At 41.7% G+C, this 24,116-nt stretch overlaps 1 protein-coding gene across 1 annotated transcript in view; it reads left to right on the top strand.

Annotated features, from left to right (window-relative positions):
• dcaf17 (ddb1 and cul4 associated factor 17) overlaps positions 1–24,116 on the top strand; it is an 80,103-nt gene that overhangs the window by 35,358 nt on the left and 20,629 nt on the right. The window contains exons 7-9 of the mRNA XM_059966579.1: positions 3,442–3,517; positions 5,033–5,122; positions 20,172–20,279. Coding sequence (XP_059822562.1) covers positions 3,442–3,517; positions 5,033–5,122; positions 20,172–20,279 — 274 coding nt within the window. The remainder of the gene's footprint in view (positions 1–3,441; positions 3,518–5,032; positions 5,123–20,171; positions 20,280–24,116) is intronic.

The raw sequence follows: 24,116 nt of genomic DNA, 5'->3' as shown, positions 1-24,116 counted from the left end.
ATTACCGCAATTTTTGGTTTACCAATGTTAGACTCACTGCATTTATCTTCTTCAGCCCGTCGAATGATTGCATTTCTAACTCTGATGGCTAGAAGATCTATATTGTTGAATTGGAAAGAAATTGATCCTCCCACTGTATTTAATTGGTTCTCTCAAACTATGTTATGTTTAAATTTAGAAAAAATTAGAAGTGGTACTTTTGAGACTTCTATTAAATTTGAAAAGTTATGGAGACCATTTATTCAACATTTTCATATGATGTAATATGACCCTGTGCCAAGTTCATTTGATTTCCCAGCTTTTAGCTTATGTATTTTGAGAGGACCGGAAGTGACGGCATTGATGAATACTTATTTTTGTGAGATATTATAAACAGCCCGCTTTTTTTTTTCCTTCTCTTTTTTTTGTTTTTTTTCTTTTATATTACTTATTAGTTATAGTTATTAGATTAGATTAGCTAGTTCTGCATTATATAATTTTTTTTTTGTTTTTTTTCTTTCTTTTTTCTGTTTTTTTTATATTATACATTATGAAATATTTAGATTTACTATGTCCATACATATATCTTATGGCCTATGTCTTGGTAAATTCATTTATATTGTAACTATTATGTATGTTTTTTTTTCATATGTAATGGAATGTGTATGTTGGTAATTTCTTTATCAATACATCATCTGTATTCTGTTCATATTATTAATATTAATAAAAAGATTTAGAAAGAAGAAAGAAAGAACATATCACCTGTGGAACCAGAGGAGTCAACACATTTGACAACTGTTATATCACCAGCTAGAGTGCTTACAGTGCCGTCACACACCCACACTTTGGAAAGTCCAATCACCTGGCTTATAGGCAGAGACTAAAGATTGCAGCACCAGTTACGAAAACCAAGAGGGTATGGTGAAGGGAGGCAGAGGAGCCCTTACAGGACTGCTTTGAGTTGGTGGACTGGACGATATTCAGTGGTTCATCTTTGAGTCTGAACGAATACGCCACATCTGTCACCGATTTAATCAAGACCTGCGTGGATGAGTGTGTACCTTCAACATCATACTGGACAAACCTACTGGGTGATGGGGCTGCAAGGTAGTGTAGTAGTTAGCACAACACTTTACAGTACAGACTTCAATTACAGCTGCTGTTTGTAAGGAATTTGCATGTTCTCCCCGTGACCACACAGGTTTCCTTGTCCATTCAGATTTTTGAATGGACAATGAACTCATGAACACGACCTCAGTATTTTTTTACTTTCTTTTTGCGCTAATTTAATTTCTTTTTATATGTACTTATTGTAATTTATAGTTTTTATTATTATGTTTGCAATGTATCGCTGCTGCAAAACAACAAATTTCATGAATGCACCAATGTTGTTAAACCTGATCCTGAAGCAATGAAAGACTGCAACCTTTGGATGGACAAATAACCATTGTTTAAAAGACAACAAATTGTGCAAGTACAAAAAGAAAGAAACAAGCAATAAATATGAAGATGTGATGAAAAGTCCTTGTAAGTTAATCCATAGGTTGTGGGACAAGTTCAGTGATGGGGCAAGTGAAGTTATCCCCTCTGGTTCAAGATCCTGAAGGTATAGGGGTAATAACTCTTCCTGAACCTGATGCTGTGGGTCCTGAAGCTTCTGTACATTCTTCCTCATGGTAGCAGCAAGAAGAGAGCATGGCCTGAATGACAGGGGTGCTTGATGATGGATGCTACTTTCCTGCAACAGTGCTCTGTGTAGATGTACTCAGTGGTGGGAAGGGCGTTACTTGTGATGGTCTGGGCTAGATCCAATTTCTTTTTGTAGGTTTTTCTATTCAAGGGCATTGGTGTTTCCATACCAGCCTATGATAGAACCTATATAGTCCCCATTTAAACAGTTACAGTTGAGGTTCAAAAAAGGTATGTGAACCTCTGGGGTAATGCCTTCTACAAAAGCTATTTGGAGTCAGGTATTCCAATCAATGAGATGAGATTGTAGGTGTGGGTTGTAGAAGTGCATGCTCTTCTCAAGAAAAATCTGATAATATGTACCATGCCTTGATCAAAAGCAACTTTCAGAGGACCTTAGAAGAAGAATTGTAGAGATGCTGAAGCTGGAAAAGGCTACAAAAGCATTTCTAAACACCTGGGTGTTTATCAATCCACAATAAGAAAAATTGTTTACAAATGGAGGAAATTTGGTACTGTTGTTACTCTCCTTAGGACTGGGCATCTTGTAAAGATCACACCTAGAGCACAACATGCAATGCTGAAGGAGATGAAAAAGAACCCAGTGGTAACAGCAGAAGACCTGCAGAAATCTCCAGAACTTGCTAAACTCTCTGTTCATGTGTTCACTATAAGAAAAATACAGAACAAGAATGGTGTTCATGGAAGGACAAAATGGAGGAAACCACTGTTCTCCAAAAAAAAAATTACTACGTGTCTCAAGTTTGCAAAAGACCACGTGGATGTTCCACAAAACTTCTGTGGACAGATGAGACAGAAGTTGAACTTTTTGGCAGAAATATACACCACAATGTTTGGAGGAAAAAGGGCATTGCACACCAACACCCAAACTTCATCCTAACCGTGAAGCACGGTGGAGGGAGCATCATGGTTTGGGGCTGCTTTGCTGCCTCAGAGCCTGGACAGCTTTCAGCCGTTAAGGTAACAATGAATTCAAAATTGTATCAAGACATTTTACAGGAGAATGTCAGGGTAGTGGTCCATCACCTGAAGAGTAATAGTTGGATGATGCAACAAGACGATGATCTGAAACACAGGAGTAAATCAACAACTGAATGGTTTAAAAAAAGAAAATTTGTGTTTTAGAATGGTGAGGTCAGAGTCCAGACCTTAATTCTATTGGGTTTCTGTGGCATGACCTGAAGAGGACTGTACATGCAAGGTATCCCAGAAATATTGATGAACTGAATCAGTTTTGTATGGAGGAATGATCTAAAATTCCTCCTTGCCATTGTGGGAGTCTGCTCAGCAGCTACAGGAAATGTTTGGTGGAGGTTATTGGAGCTGAAGGAGGTTCAACAAGGGTTCACATACTTTTTCCAGCTGGGACTGTGATCTTAAAGAAAGTGTTCAATAGAGACATGAAAGGTCTAATTGTTTGTGTATTATTAGTTTAGACAGATTGCGTTTGTCTATTATTGTGATTTAGATGGAGATCAAAACACATTTTATGAGTAATAAATGTAGAAAACCAGGTATTTGCAAAGGGTTCACAACTTTTTCTTGTATCTGCAAGTGCTACAGGATGATAGTTATTGAGTCATGTCTCCATGAAACAGAGAACACAGCAATTCCTCATTTTCCTCCAATACAGTAATCATGCCTTTAGTTTTTCAGTCTTGTTTTCCAATCTTGTTCTATGGAACAGAATATCAATTTCCATGCTATAGATTTTTGCACTATGGTGTTTTCACAAATATTGATAATTTTCAGGTATTTGACATGGGACAATACTCAAGAGACCTTAGTAGTAAAGACTACACAGAACAAACTGGCTGCCGCCCGATCGGTGAGTAGTGGTGATGCCAAGTTGCTGGTTTAACTGCTATTTCAGTTGTAATTGGATCTTTAAGATAGTTCTGCTGGTTCTTTAGTCTTAGTGCTCCTTTGACTCTGCATAATTTTTTTTACCAGTAAAAGAGAATATGTATTCAGACACCAATCCATTAGCCCCTCTTAATGGTGAACTTCTGAAATTTATGAACAACCTAAGAAAATAGTTTTGCTTTTTTTAAGTGAAGAATCCGTTTTTTGGACAAAAACTTGAAGTATTTGCAACAAGTATTTGATTATTAGCCAATAAGTATCACTTGGGTTTTAGTTAAACGGATTTCTTTATCAACAATAGGTAAATTAAATATCCTTAATTATCAATCATCATTTCAGAAAACAAATGAAATTGCAATGGAAGTGAAGAGATCATTTTGTTCTAATAGTTAATGTTGGTAACTCATTTTGCAGAGTCAATGAGAAGCAATGAAGAAAGCCTAGCTCGCATTTCCAAATGGAACAATTTCACTTGTAAATACTGCTGAAAACTATCTGCAGAGGAAACATGTAGATCTTTGCTCACACCAGGAATCCACTTCCAACAGCGGACTGAGTACCTGAAACTGCTTTGAAAATTATTACTGGTGACACCTATTATTGCCACTTTAATCTGTAGTCCATTCATGTACATAAACATTTTTTATCACTGGGGCTATAAAATCAGATGGTTTAATTCACTCTGCCATACTAATAGGTGGATGGCCACTCAACCACTGGGCTATCCCTGAGATGGTCAAGTGATGAATTCTGTGCTGCTCATCAATCATTGGTGTTTGGGGAAACCATGTGATAGCCCCATGTGTACTGCTGGTGAAAAATGATTGGTAATCCAAGTTTTATATAGGGACACCCACCTGTAATTAGGACACTGCTGTGGAACGTCATCAAGAATTTCCCTTTCAAATGTCTGTAAGGAAGGCTGTGTGTCTTTATATAACCTTGAGCCTGTTTTATAAAGCGTATTTATCTCCACTGAGACCAAAGCTTTCTGCTATCCACTGAACTTTAAAGTTTTGTGTTATATTCCTTCCCAAACATTCTGTCCCTTCCCACTTCCAGACTCTGGACTTTTTCCCCTGTTCTCTATCTCCATTTGAGCCAGAGACCCAATTCTTTTTTATCTCCACTTAGTCAGTTCTATTGTACAATTGTAAGGCTGGCAAAAATCTCAATGCAGCCAGCCAGGATTCCTAAGAGGGTGTCCATCCACTGACATTATGCTCCTAACAGCAATGGGAGGGACGTGAATTGACGATGCATAGGAGGTTGATGGTTTGTAATTGCTAATTAATTGACTGGAAATTAATGTAAGTACTCCTGTGAAGGCCAGTTCAGTGTTGGGTGAGTGGTGACCTTTCCAACACCACCTTTTCCTGAATTGGATTGGATCCTGTTTTCAAACTATTAAATATTAGCATGTTTCTTTACTGGTTTGCTGTCTGATTTCCTAATATGTTAACTTAATGTCTTTCAGGGTAGAAATCAACACTCAATTCTTTTACATTTAGCTTTGTTCAGTGTTCTACCTCTTAAGTTTATCGGAATGATGGGTATTGACAAAAAGGTGAGCCTTGTTTTTGAAACCTGTCTCATTAAGTGTTAATCTTACTGAATTAATTGACTCAAATATCCCTCTGGATTCAATTTAATAATGACAACTTTTTTTTGCTTATATTTGACATTTCATATTATCCATGAAGAAACAGCCTTCAGCAGAGCTAGTGTTTTTGTCGTATTGAAAATCACCTAATTATGAGTTATTTGCAAACCTCAATTTTTGTACAAAGCACTACTATAACCATTTTAATTCATTTGATTTTTAGGGTGTAGAAGCAGGATAAATGATCTACTCCATCGATAATTGTAAGCTTCATTCCTTTGATTGGAGCACTTATGAAACATGTTTGATGTCATGCTGTGGTGGCAAAGAAAAGCACCATTTTGTATATTTCTGGGATTTAACATGTCACTTAAATCTTCTTCTGACTGTTCAGTATTTTGATGTTACTAGCCACTGGATTTTTACCTAGCTATCCCTTGAGGATCTTGGTATACAACTAATAGTCAGAGTTGCTGCTCATTATTTATAAATACTAATTCTACACCTTTAAAACATTTAAAAAATAACTACTTAAACTTGTTACGTGGCAAAATAATAACTATTTAAGTATTTCAGCATGCTAACAGTCAGTTTCTATCCCAAACTATAAATGACCAAATGTAGTCCACCTTTTTAGAAAGGCAGCAGGAAAAAGACTGGTAACTGTAGACCTTTCAGCCGAATGTAAGATGCTGGAAAAAAATTCCGAGGGAGACAACTAATGATCAGTTAGAAAACCTTTAAGTGACAATACTGTTAGATAACATAATTAGGAAGGCATATGTGATACTGGCCTTTATCAGTTGGAGCTTTGAACACAGTGGTGGAGAGGCTTGAGAAGGCCTAGGCATGTATGAAAACCCCAAGGTGTTCTACACATATATGAACAGGAGGATGCCTAGAGTAATGGTAGAATTAATCAGGGATTAAAAAAAAGAGTAAACATACCTGGAGTTTGAGGAGTTAGAACTGGTCCTTAATCAATATCTTGCTTCAGTATTCACCAGTGGGTAGGACTATGCCAAGTGTGAGGTCAGTGTAGAACAGGGTAATGTGCTAGTACGTGTTGAAGTTAGAAAAACAGATGTGTTAAAACTTAGGAAAACTATTACAATAGATAAGTCCTGGGGCTGGACAAAATATATGTTATTTGGCATGATTTGATAGATTATCTTTTGGGTCTGTGAACGTTCACAACTTTTTCCCATATAAATAAATGGTAATTGCTTCTTCACTTTACGACATTCCGGCTTACGAACCATTTCATAGGACTGCTGTACCTTTGAATAGCGGGGGAAACTTGTATAAGAGATGTAATGTTATGGTGAGGTTGTATAAGCATTGATGAGGCCAAATTTGGAGTATTGTGTGCAGTTTTGGTCACCAAGTTACAGGAAGGATATTAATAAGGTTGAAAGTGTGCAGAGAAGGTTTACAAGGATGTTGCCGGGACTTGAGAAACTGAGTTATAGAGAAAGGTTGAATAGGTTAGGACTTTATTCCCTGGAGTGTAGAAGAATGAGGGGAGATTTGATAGAGGTATATAAAATTATGATGGGTATAGATAAGAGTGAATGCAAGTAGGCTTTTTCCACTGAGGACAGGGGAGAAAAAAACCAGAGGACATGGTTTAAGGGTGAAGGGGGAAAAGTTTAGTGGGAACATTGCGGGGGGGGGGGGGGGGGTTTCTTCACTGAGAGTGGTGGGAGTGTGGGATGAGCTGCCAGATGATGCGGGCTCACTTTTAACATTTAAGAAAAACTTGGACAGGTACATGGATGAGAGGTGTATGGAGGAATATGGTCCAGGTGCAGGTCAGTGGGACTAGGCAGAAAAATGGTTCAGCACAGCCAAGAAGGGCCAAAAGGCCTGTTTCTGTGCTGTAATGTTCTATGGTTCTATGCTGCATAAGTTGATAGGATGGTTAAGAAAGCATATGGTATATTAGCCTTCATTGGTTGAGAGACTGAGTTCAAGGGCCAAGGACCATGAGCTCTATAAAACTCTGGTTATGATGTGGAAGCTTTAGAGAGGGTGAAGAGGAGATTATCAAGCTGCTGTCTGCATTAGAAAGCATGTCCTTTGAGGCTGTGCCCTCTTGTCCTAGACTGTCCCACCAAGGGAAACGTCCTTTCCACATCAACTCTGTAGGCCTTTCAACATTTGAATGGTTTCAATGAGATCACCTCCCCCCCCCCCCCCATCCTTCTGAATCCCAGTGAGTAAAGACCCAAAGCCATCAAATGTTCTTCATATAATAACCCTTTCATTACTGTAATCATCCTGTGAACCTCCTCTGGACCCTCTCCAATGCCAGCACATCTTTTCTAAGATGAGCAGCCTAAAACTGTTCACAATATTCAGGATGATGCCTCACCAGTGCCTTATAAAGCCTCAGCATCACATTCTTGCTCATATATTTTAGACTTCCTGAAATGAATGCTAACATGGCATTTGCCTTCCTCGCCACTGACTCAACCTGCAAGTTAACCTTCAGGGTGTTCTGCACAAGAACTCCCAAGTCCCTCTGCATCTCAGATTCCTGGATTTTCTCCTCGTTTAGAAAATAGTCTGCACTGTTATTTCTACTACCAAAGTGCACGGCCATGCATTTTCCAACATTGTATTTCATTTGCCACTTTCTTGCCCATTCTTTGAATCTAAGTTCTTCATCCTACCTGTTTCCTCAACACTACCTGCCTCTCCACCAATCTTCAGAGCAAAGAAGGATGAGAGTCAACTTGATAGAGGTATTCAAGATGATAAAAGGCATGATAGAGTGGATAGCCAGTGCCTTTTTCCCCAGGGTGACAAGGCTAACATGAGAGGCCTGTTTCAAGGCTTATAATTCTTTGATTCTATTAAGTTCTCAGATTTGTGCCAGTGATGCAATGTGAGCTCTTGCGGAATGCCATTTCTTGGTCATTGTGACAGCGAACAAAATTGCCTCCCTTCCAAGGATGATGCATGTGTATTTTAAATAAATAATAATAAAATTATTATGCTGTTCAATTTTGTATGGGGGGTGGATTTGTTGTTTCTCTGAGCAACTTTCATATTCTTTCTTGTTTTCACTGCTATCTGGAGAATACAAATTTCAGGTTGTATATGGATAATAAATGAACCTTTGAGGCTTTGAAATTTTCCTATTTTACTGCTCAACAGCATTGCCAAAGGAGATCTGTCTATCAATTATTATAATTCTGGCATGAACTAATATACTTTTCAGGAACTTTGAAGAGGCCTGACTAGAGAAGCCAGTGTTGGTTTCCCATTAGATGAAAGTTAAAGAAAATAAAGAAGTCAAAGTAAGGTTTTTGCTTTAAGTCTGGGAGGAGAGGTGCTTTTCTTTGCTTCTCAATGTACCCCTTTTCTAAAATCACACCTTTCCCTCTTTGCAAAATGCTTCTGAATCCCCCTGAACTATAGACCAGCTTGTCTTCCACAGGCTGACATTTTTTCTTCTGCTCATTTTAATTGGTATCCAGTGTAATGACTGAATTCATTCTGCTGTGAGTGACAATAACATAACTGAATCCAGTAATTTTGTACCAGAAATTTACTGATATTAAAATTCATCTCAAATTTAAAAGTTACAAACGTACCTTTTTTGCAAAGCTCATACTTTAGTGTACACTTAGTCCATCTGGGCAGAATAATGCTGGGGAAGATCAGTATCCCCATATGATGATGATGTCCTGTTCTAATTTTAGCTTCTTAAGCAAGTGTGGGTGCGTGCGCGCGCACACACACACCCCACCCCCCTTCTCCTGGCTCTCTTCTGCTGTCTTCTGGTAATTCTTTCCATCTCCAGAATACGAACCCCATCTCTACAGAGCTGTCGCCAAGGGATACAGTCAGCAGCAACATCCTCCAGGTCCTCGGGTCTGATCTTGCACTTCCTTAAAGCATTCTTCAGCTGATCCTTATAGCGCTTCTTCGGCCCTCCAGCTGAGCGTCGACCATGATGTAGCTGGGTGTATAACACTCTAGCCAACATGGGGGCATCCTTATCACGTGCCCCAGCCACTGCAAATGATGCTGGGTGATCGTGGCCTCAATACTTCTGCAGTTGGTCTTTACAATTATTTCAGTGTGAGGCAACCGCTTGTACTGAGTAATTTGCAGGATGCGCTGAAGGCAGCTTATGTGGAAGCTCTCCAAGGACTTGATGTGATGGCAGTAGGTTACCCAAGCTTCACGGTTATAAAGGAGGGTGGTGACACAGACCGCTAGGTATACTGTGACTCTACGTCAAAGTCTCCCAAAGGCAGCTGATGCCTGTTCAATGCGGCTCTGGATGTCGTTGTCAATGCCTCTATCCTCAGAATGCTCCCCAGATATTTGAAAAATCGCACTGCTGACAGCTTTTCTTCACCAACAGTGAAGGCAGGTAGAGTGGGTGGGACACTGGTACTCCATTGGCAAACCACTTCTGTCTTGGTGGTATTGACAGTCAGCCACATTCTGCTGTACGCTCTCACCACCACAGCAAGGACAATCTGAAGATCCTCTGGAGTATGGGCCATGAGAGCAGAGTCGTCTGCATACTGCAGCTCCAGGACCCGCTGTCTACGGAGTTTGGTGGTTATGTGGAGCCTCCTGATGTCAAAGAGGTTACCATCTAATCTGACGTCCACAAGCTGCTGTCCTCAATCTCGTTGTGGAGAAGCTTGGTAACACACAAGAGGAAGATGTTAAAGAGCACTAGTGCTAGCACACACCCATGCCTCCCCCTGTGCGTACAAGGAAGGGCTCAGACTCTTGTCCTCCTATGGTCACCTGAGGAAGACATCCTATTAGATAGATATCTCTAATCTCTCTCTCCTCACTCACACATATATACTTACTATAACTGATTTACACCCTATCCCCCTTATATGCCGGGGATAAGTTCCTCGCAGGCAATGCATAGTATGGAAAATGCATAGTGTGAATAATTATTTAAATAGAGAAAATAGGGATGCTTTCTGGAAGGCTCCCTAAATATGTTTTATCTGTAATTTATTCACATTTTCATACCAATACGACACAAAAGAAGTACCACAAGGCAACATTTGTATAATATTTCATCAATTTAAGGTACTATTCAACGTAATAAATCATAGAGAGTTAATGTACTAGGGTGTGCAGTACTCACCAACAGTGGCAGGTGTTGGCTCTGGGAGATGAGTGGTTGTGCAGTGGTGTCGGGCAGCTTTATGTGAATGAGCTAGAGGGTTGTGTGTTGTCAGGATCATCAAGGACAGCAACGGGTGAAGGAAGACTCACAGAACTCTCAGAACTCTCAGAACTGCCGGCAACAGGAGATGACACCGGTTTGAAGAAAGTGGTGAGGGTTGTTTGCTTGGCAGCAGTTTGTTTTTCAGCATCAGTTTGCATGTAGGGAAAAAGGCTTGACTGCAGGGCATGACTGAAATGCCGACTCTGTTCTAAACTTGGGTCCATGTCCATTGCCATTTGTGCCCAGTCTCATCTGCATTAAACACCTGCTTTGGCGTGATGCCTAACTCAGCTATCGTAGCCCACAACTACAAAGGGGAGCACTCAGCAGCTTTGTGGTTAGCACTAGCTTGCTCACCATGCACAGCTAAGTTGTGAAGCCTGTGACTATTAACAAACTTAGAAAACCATCCCCTATTGCAATAAAGCTAACAATATCACTTGACACTTCTTCACTAGCCTCTGAACAAAGGTGACCATAAATTTCCAAAGCTTTCACATGAAGATGATCGGAACTGAGTTTTTTTCTTTGTTTCATGCTCAATGTACAAACTCAACATTTTCTTCATTTTTGTCATAATCGAGTTACGCTCTTTGGTAACAATCTTTGAAGACACTTGTGATGAATCAATCACTGCACTTTTTATTTCTTAGCATTTTTCTTTGTTTCTGAACGTGGACTCACCCAGGCTGAAGTAGCGTTCCGGAGCTGTGTTACCTTCACCTGATGCGTCCCTGTTCATAATTTCCAACTTTTTTTCAAGTGTTAAAGCTGTTCTCTACCGCTTGGCCGATGGCCCAGGACTTGACATAGGATGCTTAGGAGGCATAGTTAAATATTTCAAGCACAATATCAGTGCACCGTAGGTAATAACAAAAATTTAAGAGCACAAGATTGCACATCCACGCACTGCCAAAACAATGTGAGACTGGCGGGAGTGAGACTTTGAGGCATGTGCGCGTGACTTGTATTGGTGGGAAGGTGGTGCTTCTCGTCCCAACAGCCTCACATAACTGTTAAGGAGAAGTTCGTAGAAATAGGTTTGATGCATAACTGTGAATCTGCATTGTCTGAAGACGCATATAACAAGGATAGGGTGTACTATTTTTTCTTTCTATATTATCATGTTTTGCTGCTGTAAAGTTAACAGGTGCTGGTGATAATAAACCTGATTCTGATTCAAACAACTCAATAGCTGGCATCCACATTGTAGGTATCTTGCATTTTCGGGCTTTATTGAGATCACTTACTACTGGAAAGCTGGCAAGACTGAAAGTCTACAGATATCCACACTCTGAAGCAATTAAGATGCATTCACCCAAGTCCTGAAATTAGCAATGTTATGAGCAGATGCTAAATATGTTTCTGATGTGTCCAGTTCTAATTCTAATTCTAATTGTTGCATCACCATTTGGTATGGAGAGAACATTGCAAAGGATCAGTAAAAGCTACAGGAATTTGTAAACTCCATCTCAATCATGAGCATTTGTGTCCTCAACATCAAGGACTCTTTCTAAAGGTGATGCATCAAGAAGGCAACATTGTCATTAAGTACCTCCATCAGCCGGAATATGTCCTTGTCTCATTGCTGCCATCAAGCAGGAGGTTCAGGAACACACACTCAACATTTCAGGAACAGCTTCATCCCCTCTGCCAACAGATTTCAGACTGAACAATGAACCCATGAACACTATTTCACTATATTATATCCTTTTAACACTACTGACATATCTTAATTTTATATTGTATTTCTTATTATAAATTTCATGACATATGCCAGTAATATTAAACTTGATTCTCATTCAACTTTTAAGGCTTTGGAGTAAGTGAAATGCTTGACACACTCAACTGATGAGGCTGCATTTGGGAAGAGAAACAGAGTTAACATTTCAGGCTGAAAACCATTTGTCAGTTATAATAGTGGTCCCCAACCACTGGGCTGCAAAGCATGTGCTACCGGGCCGCGAGGAAACAATATGAATCAGCTGCATCTTTCCTCATTCCCTGTCACGCCCACTGTTGAACTTGAACACATGCGAGGTTATTATGCACACAAAGTCATTAGTCGCCTAAACGCAGTGATACTCTTGCATCAGGGATCACTGGTTGGCCTCGGCTAACCAGCCACTTCGCGCGGCTGGCGATAAGTGCCGTTGCTACTGGCCTGGAGCGTGGATAGATGGGCACTGCCTCTAAACCTGTTTAGCACACCGAATGTTCGTGGGGAACCCAGTGCTAAAATATTTGCAGACAACCTAATTCAGGCTCAGGGTTTCGTAAGTAGCAGAGCAGCTACCTCGCTGCGATCTACTGAAAGTCATCCCTCGATCCAAACTTTTGTCGGCCAATAGATCCTACCTACCTACAGGGGGGGGCATGTACCCTGTTGCACTCCTCCTCGCTCTGTCGGTCGCTCTCTCCGGACTGCGACGGCCACGACCCCGGCTCAGTGACCTCCGGCCCTTACTTTGTCCTCTCACTGATGTGTTGCAATAATTTTATATGTTCATATGAGGAAAATATGTGCTGTGTGTTTAATATCCAAAAGTTATTTAAAATGTTATGATGCTATTGACTTATGTGAGTTATAATTGACTTATCACTATGTTCATGAGAGGAAAATATGCGCTGTGTGTTTAATATTAAATTTGTTAGATAAACCTTTTTAGAAACAAAATTGAGTTTATTAGCCATTTATAAGTGACTTATAGTTGACTTATCACCTATATTCCGGTCATGATTAATACCCACACCGCTCCCCCCTGTCGGCCAGTCCGCAAGAATATTGTCGATATTAAACTGGTCCGCGGTGTGAGAAAGGTTGGTAACCCCTGAGTTATAGTATTGAAAAATACTTAGTTTGAATCAGAAATAGCTGATTGATGGTCCAAAAGATATTGCATTCAGGAGTTGGTAACCCATGCAGATGCAGCTTAATCCAGAAAAATGTAAATTTATACACGTAGGAAGAATATGGAAATAAAATAAATCTTAACATGAAAGATTTTAAATATAGTGGAGCCTTGTAGCAGAAGTATTTATGCAAGTTGGTAAGACTATTAAAAGAAAGACCATAAGAGATAGCAGCAGTATTAGGCCATTCACCCCTTCGAGTCTGCTCCACCATTTCAACATGGCTGATCTATTTTCCCTCTCAATTCCATTCTCCTGCCATCTCTTCATGACCTTTCACTCCTGACTAATCAAGAACCTTTCAACCTCAACCTTAAGTATGTCCAATGACCTGGTCTCCTTAGCTGCCTGTGGCAACGCATTCCACAGATTCTTCACAGTCTGGTGAAAGAAATTCTTCCTTAACTCCGTTCTAAATGGATGTCCCTCTCTTCTGAGGCTGTGCTCTCTGGTCCTAGACTACCCAACTATTGGAAACATCCTCTTCACATCCACTCTACCTAGGCTTTTCAACATTTGATAGGTTTCAATGAGATCCCATCTCATTCTTCTAAATTCCAGCAAGTATAGACCCAGAGCCATTAAATGCTCCTCATACAATAACCCTTTCATTTGCAGAATCATTCTCGTGAAAGTCCACTACCTGCCCCTCCACCTCTCTTTTATATTGCCCACAAACTGGGCATAAAGCTATCAGTTTGGTCATCCAAATCATTGACATTTAACACAAAAAGAAGCAGTCCCAACATGGACCCCCTTGGAACACCACCACTTATCAATAACCAACCAGAAAAGGCTGCCTTTATTGCCTCATGGCAATCAGCTAATCTATCCAAACTACTATCTTTCCTGTAATTAATACTATGAACTCTTACCTTGGTTAAGCAGCCTCATGTGCGGCAGCTTATCAAAGGCCTGATAATCTAAGTCAGTGGTTCCCAACCTTTTCTATGCTGCACACCCCTAGGAAATGTTTGATTAATGTTTGCACCCCCTACAAAAGTAATATCACATTTGAAGATGAAGAAGTCTAATTTCTAATCTTTGAACCACATACAATACTGTGGGTGAACAAATTGAACTTAAAAAAATCTTTTAACTCAGTGCAAAAAATGCAAATATAAATCGAGCAATTAGAATCTAATTTAATCAGAAAACATTGTAAGCAGTAAAATCAATCCCAATTGTGAACGTAAAATTCAATGACTTCTTTGCTCCTGCTTCTCATTCATGATTTTGTCAAAATGTGGAAATTTCTTGCTGACTGCGATCCGCAGGTCTGCCTGTGGGTTCAGGTGATTCCTAGATTTTGTCTTGATTGACAAAAGAGAACTGAATCCAGATTCACAAAAGTATGTTGTTGAAAATGGAGTGAGGACATGGAGTGCTTTTCCACCAAGTCTTGGTAACATATCCAGTGCTGCACACCAAAACTCTTCCAATGTCTTGCTTTCAAATTGCATTTCAAGAGCTCGATTTGTCCACAAATCCATAAGATCTTCCTTATCTGACATTTTCTCCAAATTGTAGGAGTGTGGATTCATGATCCATTGTTCTGAAATCTTCAGGTCTCCAGCAGCAAAATATCCATCAAATGATTCTGACAACATTTCCAAATGAGCCACAATTTCTTCACGCACAGTAGGAGATACGGATCCAGCATCATCAACCATCTCTTCTAGTGAAGGAAAATTTGAGAGACTGCCTCTTTCCATCCTTTTGACGCCAAAGACGTAACTTTTCTTTGAAGGCATTCAACTTTTCACAAGCCTTCAATATGTTTACCCCTTTTCCTTGTAGAGAAACACTCAGGTCATTCATACAAGTGAAAATGTCAGCTAAGTAAGCCAGCATTTGGGCAAAATCCTGTGATTCCATTGCCCCAACCAGATCACATTCACGCTCCTCCAGAAAAACTTTGATTTCTTCCCACAGTTCAGAAGCGGGTTAAAGCTTGTCCTAGTGACAACCAATGAACTTCTGTGTGGAAAAGCAAAACTGACTGCTCACTTCCCAGATCCTCACAAAATGATTTGAAGATGCGATGGTTCAAAGCACGCCCCCTGATCCAGTTGACGATCTTCACACAAGTATCAATGACTTTCTTCAGATTTGGAGGCAATGTTTTTGATGCCAAAGCATGTTGATGAAGAAAACAATGTGTAACTTGCAAGTCTGTAATCTCCTTTTTCATCAATGCAGAAAAGCCAGATTTATTTCCAAGCATTGCAGGTGCCCCGTCAGTGCACACAGAACCAATGACTTTGATATCTAAATCATGTTTGGCAAAGAAGTCTTTCACCAGCTGCATCACATCCTTTGCAGTTGTGTTTGTTTTCAGATCTTTACAAAACAGGAAATCTTCCTTCACAGCACCATCATTGACATACCTCACTAACGTGACGAGTTGACTACAACTGGAGACATCAGTTGACTCATCCAACTGAATAGAGATTTTAAGAGGACTAGCTCTGACATCTGAGATGACTTGATCCACAATATCTTCACTCAAATCACTGATACAGTTGTGAATGACATTATTTGATAGGGGCACCTGTTCAAATTTTTTTCTTGCTTCTTTGCCCAGGATAATTGTTGCCATTTCCAGTGCACATGGCTTGATGAGATCTTCCGTAATTGTATGGGGCTTCTTGGATTTGGCCACTTTATACACCACTTGGTATGAAGCAAGAAGTAGTGGTTTTTCAACAGAAACAAAACTTAATTTTGGAAAAGTTTCAAAAATCAAAAACAAGCTCTTTTGATTTTCAATGACTCGACATCATGTCTTTCAACATTAGCTCTGCCGTGCTTGTTCTTGAAGTGCTCTTGAAGCTTGGATGGCTTCAGATTTGAGTTGGAAAACACAACGCTACAAAGAATGCACTGGGGTTTTTGCAAGCCATCATTTCCTGTTGTGCAAGTGAAACCAAAGCACACATAGTCATCATTCCATTTCCTTCTTTTTGACATGATGAAGGGTTAAGGGTAAAGAGAAAAATATAAGCTAATATGAGAAAAACTATCTGACTAAGTCAGGGATGACTGCTTTACTCAACCAGACACGCCTATAGCAAAGTATCGCAAGAAATACACTTTTGAATATTATATTACGATATTATCTGCGGTTACGCCAAGATAAATCGTCAGGTGGAAATGCTACGGGGACGCGACGCAACTTATTAGGCTACTCTCTACTGAATTTACACACCTATTTCCAATGATTACCGGAGATATGAACTCCCATCACACGATTCAAAGTCCTCGGTTCTAACCATGATACCTCCTCAACTAACAATTCAAAATTATCAATGATTCAAGAAAAAAACCTTTTAAGAGAAAAAAAACATTTGAAATTCAAAAACTTTTTTAATGAATTGAGACAAATTCATTAACTTCAGCTGCTTTTTATCAAAATGCAGCTTTTTAAAATTTTATAATTGAATAATTTACCTACTGTCTGCGAGTTTGGTTTTAACATCAAGTCATTACTCAATGGTTGATTCGGGATATATAAAGATTTTGGCATTATGAGATGATTTTTAACTCTGAGACATAACCTTCTAGCTAACATTGATGAGACTCCTTAACTCTGAGGTGTAACTTCCCAGGTAACACTGATGAGATTCCTCAACGCTGACTCGGGCAGCGGGAGACTGGAGTATACTTGGGACAAACATTACTACCACTCCTCAAGGCACACTGGCAGCTGGCTGAGTGATGACTCGTGGCTTGTCACTCAAGGACACAAGCCACTCTTTGTCACACCCCCTGAAATTCCATCTCGCACCCCCAGGGGGTGCGAGCACCCCAGGTTGGGAACCCCTGATCTAAGTACACAACATCCACTGATACTCCTTGGTCTATCCTGCTTGTTATTTCCTCAATGAATTCCAACAGATTTGCCGGGTAAGATTTTCCGTTAAGGAAACTATGTTGACTCTAGCCTATTTTATCATACGCCTCCAAGTACCCTGAAACCACATCCTTATCAATCGACTCCAACGTCTTCCCAACCACTGAAGTCAGGCTAACTGGCCTAAAATTCCCTTCCTTCTGCCTCCTTCCCTTCTTGAAGAGTGGAGTAGCATTTGTAATTTTCCAGTCATTCGGAGCCATACCAGAATTAAATAATTCTTGAACGATCATTACTATTACCTCTACAATTTCTTCAGCCACCTCTTTCAGAACCTTGGAGTGTAGTGCATCTGGTCCAGGTGACTTATCTACCTTCGGACCTTTCAGTTTCCTAAGCACCTGCTCTCTAGTCACGAACAAGAGAAAATCTGCAGATGCTGGAGGATCTCTGCAGGGCAGGCAGCATCGATGGGGGTGGGGGGGGGGGAAGTACAGTTGTAGTGTACTCTTTTTTTCATAGGTGCTGCCTGGCCTGCTGAGATCCTCCAGCATTTTGTGTGTGTTACCTTACCTCTAGTATTTGCAATTGTGTTCACTCTGCCTCCTGACATGTTGCCGGTGTCTTCCACAATGAAGATGGATGCAAAATACTTACTTAGTTCATCCGCCAGTTCCTTGACCCCCATTACTACCTCTCCAGAGACATTTTCCAGTGGTTTGATATCTATTTTTGCCTCCCTTTTCACATTCTATCACATTCTACAGGGGTTATATTGAGAGAATCCTGAGCAGCTGCATCACTGCCTGGTTCGAAAATTGCACCATCTCTGATCGCAAGACCCTGCAGCGGATAGTGAGGTCAGCTGAGAAGATCATCGAGGTCTCTCTTTCCACCATCACAGACATTTACACTACACACTACATCCGCAATGGAAACAGCATTATGAAGGACTCCATGCACCCCCCTCATACAAACTCTTCTCCTTCCTGCCATCTGGGAAAAGGCTCCAAAGTATTCTGGCTCTCACGACCAGACTATGTAAACAGTTTTTTCCCCCAAGCTATCAGACTCCTCAGGACCCAGAGCCTGGACTGACACCTTGCCCTATTGTCCCGTTATTATTTATTGTAATGCCTGCACTGTTTTTGTGCACTTTACGCTGTCCTTTGTAGGTCTGTTGTCTAGTGTAGTTTTCTCTGTTGTTTTTTCACATAGTTCAGTCTAGTTTTTGTACTGTGTCATGTAACACCATGGTCCTGAAAAACGTTGTCTCATTTTTACTATGTACTGTACTAGCAGTTATGGTCGAAATGACAATAAAAGTGACGACTTGACTTGACTTTTACTTGTTATATATCTAAAAAGTACTTTTTGTATCTTTTTTAATATTATTGGCTTGTTTACCATATTTCATCTTTTCTCTCCTTAAAGCTTTTTTAGTTGCCTTCTCACGGTTTTTAAAAGCTTTCCAATCCTCAAACTTCTCGCTAATTTTTGGTCCATTACATACCCTCTCTTGTGCTTTTTATGTTGTTTTTGACTTGTCAGCCACAGCTGTGTCATCCTGCCTTTAGAATACTACTCCTTTGGGATGTCCCTATCCTATGCCTTCTGAATTTCTCCCAGAAACACGAGCCATTGCTGTTCTGCAGTCATCCCTGCAAGTGTCCCTTTTCATTCAACTTTGGCCAACTTCTCACTCATGCCTCTATAATTCCTTTTATTCCACTGTAATACTGATATATCTGACTTTCGCTTCTCCCTCTTAAATTGCAGGGTGAAGTCTATTATTTTATGATCATTGGCTCCTAAGTGTTCCTTTACCTTAAGCTCTGTAATCAAATCCAGTTCAATTAACAACACCCAATACAGAATAGCCTTTTCCCTAGGACTCAATCACAAGCTGCTCTGAAACACACCTCATAGGCATTCTACAAATTCTCTCTCTTGAGACCTAGCACCAACCTTATTTTCCCTATCTACCTGCATATTGAAATCTCCCATGACTATTGTAACCTTGCCCTTTTGAAATGCCTATCTCCCATTATAATTTGTAGCAGATATCCTGGCTACTGTTTGGAGGCCTGTATATAGCTCCCGTGACGGCCTTTTTACCCTGATGAAGGGGCTCAGCCGGAAATGTCAACTACTCTTTTCCATAAATGCTACCTACCCTGCTGAGTTTCTCCAGTATTTTGTGTGTGTTACTTGGATTTCCAGCATCTGCAGATTTTCTCTTGTTTGTGATTGACCTTTTTATCCTTGCAGTTTCTTAACTTTATGTGCAACCATTCTGCAACTTCTGATCCTACGTCACCTCTTTCTAAGGATTTGATTTCAATTTTTACCAAGGTTCGCCTCATCCCCTAGCCTACGTGCCTGTCCTTTCGATACAATGTATATCCTTGGAATTGTTATATTTTTAGTTTGAAAATATAGAGTAATTTGTACAAGAATCAAAGGGCAGAGTTGGAGAATGTATCAAAGACAAAGTGTAACCATAATGAAGAAGTATCCAAAGCATAAGGCTTTCCATCAGATACTGATAAGAGTAACATGATGAAATCATAAGAATTAAGATGAACTGAGGTAAATTGGGAATGTTTCTGAGTTAATGTTAATGGGTAATAATTAATTTAATAATTAAAGGGAAAAGAGTTGTTAGAACAATTAACATAATTATTTAGGATGATTGTTTCTGTCCTGTATCTTCCTGTGATCCTTGTAGTATAACTAAAAACATCATAAACAAATTATTTATTTGTAAGTGTGGTAGCTGCCTTAATACATTTCCCCCCCCCCCCCCCAGATATCTGTATCCTGGATATTTGAACTGTGGGAAGCATTAGACCTGTAGAGCAATATAGAGAAATTGTTGATAAGAAAACTAATATCAATGTTGTGTTAATTATAAAAAGATGACAGGTAGAATTCAATTATAATGTTAAATTGTACTATAGAAATTCACATAATGTAGTTTAAAAGAGACATAAGTACATTATTCTTCATTTCCTCAGATCTTTGGAAACAATGTAACAGACGCTACTGTTTCTCAGGGTGTACTCATTGTGACACACAGTGTGGGCCTGGTCAAGCTTTACAGTTTTCAATGGATTGCTGAAAAGGTAAAGTGAAAATGCAATGTTTATTGCTCAGTGCTCTGTCTGTTGGGTTAGCATCCTGTCATTGATAAGGTATGCAAAATATTTTAATACAATTTTGGTTAATATTAAATTGTTAGAAAAGTTTTTTTTAAAAAAGAATAATCTTTGCTTTGAGTGCAGTGGTAATATATGAATCAAGATCTATTGATTCAAGATGACTGGAAAATTTGAAAAGTAAGTATTCCTCCCATAGGTTATGTTCTCTTTTATTCATTGACGGATTACCAGCTTGACTAAATAGCCAGTTGCACTGAAATTGAGTAGTCATTTTGACAGTCAGTTATTTTAGTTCCACTGTTATGATCCTGCAGCAGCACGACTCAGTGAGGTACAAGACGCAGATGAACTATTTCCATGACCTTCATGTAGCATAATGGTTCTTACTGAAGCTTAATGTTTTTACTTCATAGTTATTGATCTTAAATTCTTTCATGGGAGTTACTGACCTGCACCCCAAGGTTTGGAAAGAGGTAGGTATAGAGACAGTAAGTGTATTGGTTGTCAACTCCCAAAATTCCTCCAACTGTAGAATGGTTCTGACAGACTGAAAGATAGCAAATGTAATTGAAAAGTAGAGAGAGAAAATTGGGGAACTAGAGATGCATAAGCCTGACACCTGCAACAGGAAGGAAGTGGTGAATAATAGAATCAGATAGAATCATTGGGAATTTATGAAAGGAAATAACTTTTGATATTTTTATATTGAATTTGTAGCTGGCAGAATGAATAAGGGAATATTGTAGATGTACTTTCTGAGGGCCTTAGATAAAATGCAATCTGATGCAAGATGCTATTAAACAAAATCAAAATACGGCAACATTCACAAAATGCTGGAGGAACTCAGCATCTATGAAAATCAACTAGCAGTCAATATATTAGGCTAAGACCCATCATCAGGATTAGGGCTTGGGGAAATTGGTTAACAGAAGACAATAAAGAGTAAGAATAACCAAGGTTTTGCCTGTTGGGAAGCTGATTGAGCGCCCAAGTTGGGTGGTCTTTCATTGATTCAGTTAGGGTTATTATTCTATAGATTTATTGAGTGTGCCCACAAGAAAATGAATCTCAGGGTTGTAAATGATGACGTATATGTAGTTTGTTAATAAATTAAGTTTGAACTTTGCAATTAGCGGTGCACCACAGGGACCCACGTGTTCACTATCTGAATGAGTGATTTGAACGAATGGACCAAGGGAGATGTCCAGGTTTGCAATCCAGTACGTTGGGTGACAATGTGGAATGTGAGAAAGATGCACAGAGACTTAAAGCAGTTATTGCCAGCCTAAGTGAATGAGCACTGAAAACGGTTGTTTTACAAATGTGAAAAAAATGAGGTCATCCTCTATGGTACAAAAAAGGAACCTTTTTTTTATTAATCAATGAAAAATTGAAAGCTTGTGGCAACCCATTTCCTGGCACATCCGAACCGGCTCACAATCAGATAGCCTACGGGGGTTTGCGAGCACAGAGCTTTGGAGCCTCTGCGCCACGGGGGGCAAGTTGAGGGAGGCTTAAAAGTGAGGCTGAGGATTTCGAATAAAGTTTTTTCCTTCGACTGCAGTTACCGACTCCGTGTCGTAATTTTAGTGCTGCGTGTAGCACACCGCTACAATTGGTGACCCGACGGTCCAAACGATTTTTGGACCAGAAATGACCGACGCCGCCTCTGTTCATGCGGTTTCGTTGAAACTGCCGGGTTTCTGGACACAGCGACCGAACCTATGGTTCCAGCAAGCCGAAGCCCAATTCCACGTTCGCCAGATCACCTCAGAAGACACCCGCTACTACTACGTGGTGAGCTCCCTCGACCAGGACACAGCGGCCCAGGTCGCGGAGTTCGTACAGTCGCCCCCGGCAGACGGCAAGTACATGGAATTCAAAGCCCTGCTCCTCAGGACTTTCGGACTCTCACGGCGCGAGCGGGCTGCCCGTTTACTGCACGTGGATGGCTTGGGCGACAGACCTCCATCGGCTTTAATGAATGAGATGTTGTCTCTGGCCGACAGACACACACCCTGCCTCATGTTTGAGCAGGCATTCCTGGAGCAGCTGCCCGAGGACATACGCCTGCTGCTGTCCAACGCGGATTTCAGTGACCCCCGGAAGGTGGCAGCCCGGGCGGACCTGCTGTGGAACGCCAGAAAGGTCCATTGCACAGATCTCCCAGCCACGGTCCCAGCAGCAAACCAGTCCAGGCCCGGCCGCAGAGCCCGCCAACCCCCGGCCCAATGAACACTGGTGCTTCTACCACCAGCAGTGGGGCACAGAAGCCCGCCGTTGTCGCCCGCCCTGCAAGTTCCCGGGAAACGCCAGGGCCAGCCGCCGCTGATGGCTACGGCAGCTGGCCATCGGGATAGCCTCCTGTATGTGTGGGACAGAAGGTCGGGACGCCGGTTTTTGGTCGACACTGGTGCCGAGATCAGCGTTTTACCTCCGACGAGTTACGACACCTGCAGCAGGGCACCGGGGCCCCCCCCGAGGGCCGTGAACGGCAGCACAGTAAGGACCTATGGCACCCATCAGGTGCAGCTACAGTTTGGCTCCAACCAGTTCACGTGGGACTTTACACTGGCCGCCGTAGCCCAACTGCTTCTGGGTGCGGATTTTTTGCGGGCTCACAGCCTACTGGTCGACCTACCCAGGAAGAGACTGGTACACGCCGAGACCTTTCAGACGTTCTCCCTGGGTGCAGCCCAGTTGCCAGCCCCTCACCTCGGCTCCATCACGCTGTCCGACAACGACTTCACCAGGGTCCTGGCGGATTTCCCATCGGTTCTGGCACCGCAGTTCACAGCGGCCATGCCCCCGACACGGCGTACAGCACCACATCCCGACCCAGGGACCACCCCTCCACGCCCGGGCTCGGCGGCTTCCCCCGGACAAGCTCCGACTGGCGAAGGAGGAGTTCCAGAGGATGGAGGAATTGGGGATCATCTGGCGGTCCGACAGCCCATGGGCCTCCCCCTTGCACATGGTGCCCAAAGCGACGGGAGGCTGGAGACCGTGCGGCGACTACCGCAGGCTGAACGAGGCTACCACACCGGACCGCTACCCTGTGCCGCACATTCAGGACTTTGCAGCAAACCTGCACGGCGCACGGATCTTCTCCGAGGTAGACCTCGTCCGAGGGTACCATCAAATCCCAATGCAACCTGACGACGTCCCCAAAACGGCTCTCATCACCCCGTTTGGCCTTTTCGAGTTCCTCCGCATGCCGTTCGGCCTGAAGAATGCCGCACAGACGTTCCAGCGGTTAATGGACGCGGTGGGACGGGACCTGGACTTCGCGTTCATCTATTTGGACGACATCCTCATAGCCAGCAGCAGTCGTCAGGAGCATCTGTCCCACCTCTGTCAACTCTGCGCCCGACTGAGTGAGTACGGTCTTACAATCAACCCCGCCAAATGCCAGTTCGGACTCGATACCATTGACTTCCTGGGCCACAGGATTACTAAAGACGGGGCAACCCCTCTGCCCGCTAAGGTAGATGCGGTCCGCCACTTCCCCCGACCCACCACGATCAAAGGCCTTCAGGAATTCGTAGGTATGGTCAATTTCTACCACCGCTTCCTCCCTTCAGCTGCCCGGATCATGCGCCCCCTGTTCGCCCTGATGTCGTGTCCGAGCAATGACATTACCTGGGACGAGGAGTCCGCCGCCGCTTTCGTTCAAACGAAGGAAGCTTTGGCGAACGCCTCAATGCTAGTACATCCTAGAATGGACGCCCCTACCGCCCTCACAGTGGACGCATCTAACACGGCAGTCGGTGGGGTGCTGGAGCAACGCATCGCAGGTCG

The sequence above is a fragment of the Hypanus sabinus genome, chromosome 4 (genome assembly GCF_030144855.1).
Source record: "Hypanus sabinus isolate sHypSab1 chromosome 4, sHypSab1.hap1, whole genome shotgun sequence".
In the NCBI taxonomy this organism is placed as follows: Eukaryota; Metazoa; Chordata; class Chondrichthyes; order Myliobatiformes; family Dasyatidae; genus Hypanus; species Hypanus sabinus.
The sequence above is the reverse complement of the archived record's forward strand: the minus strand, read 5'-3'. Positions and strand labels throughout refer to the sequence as shown.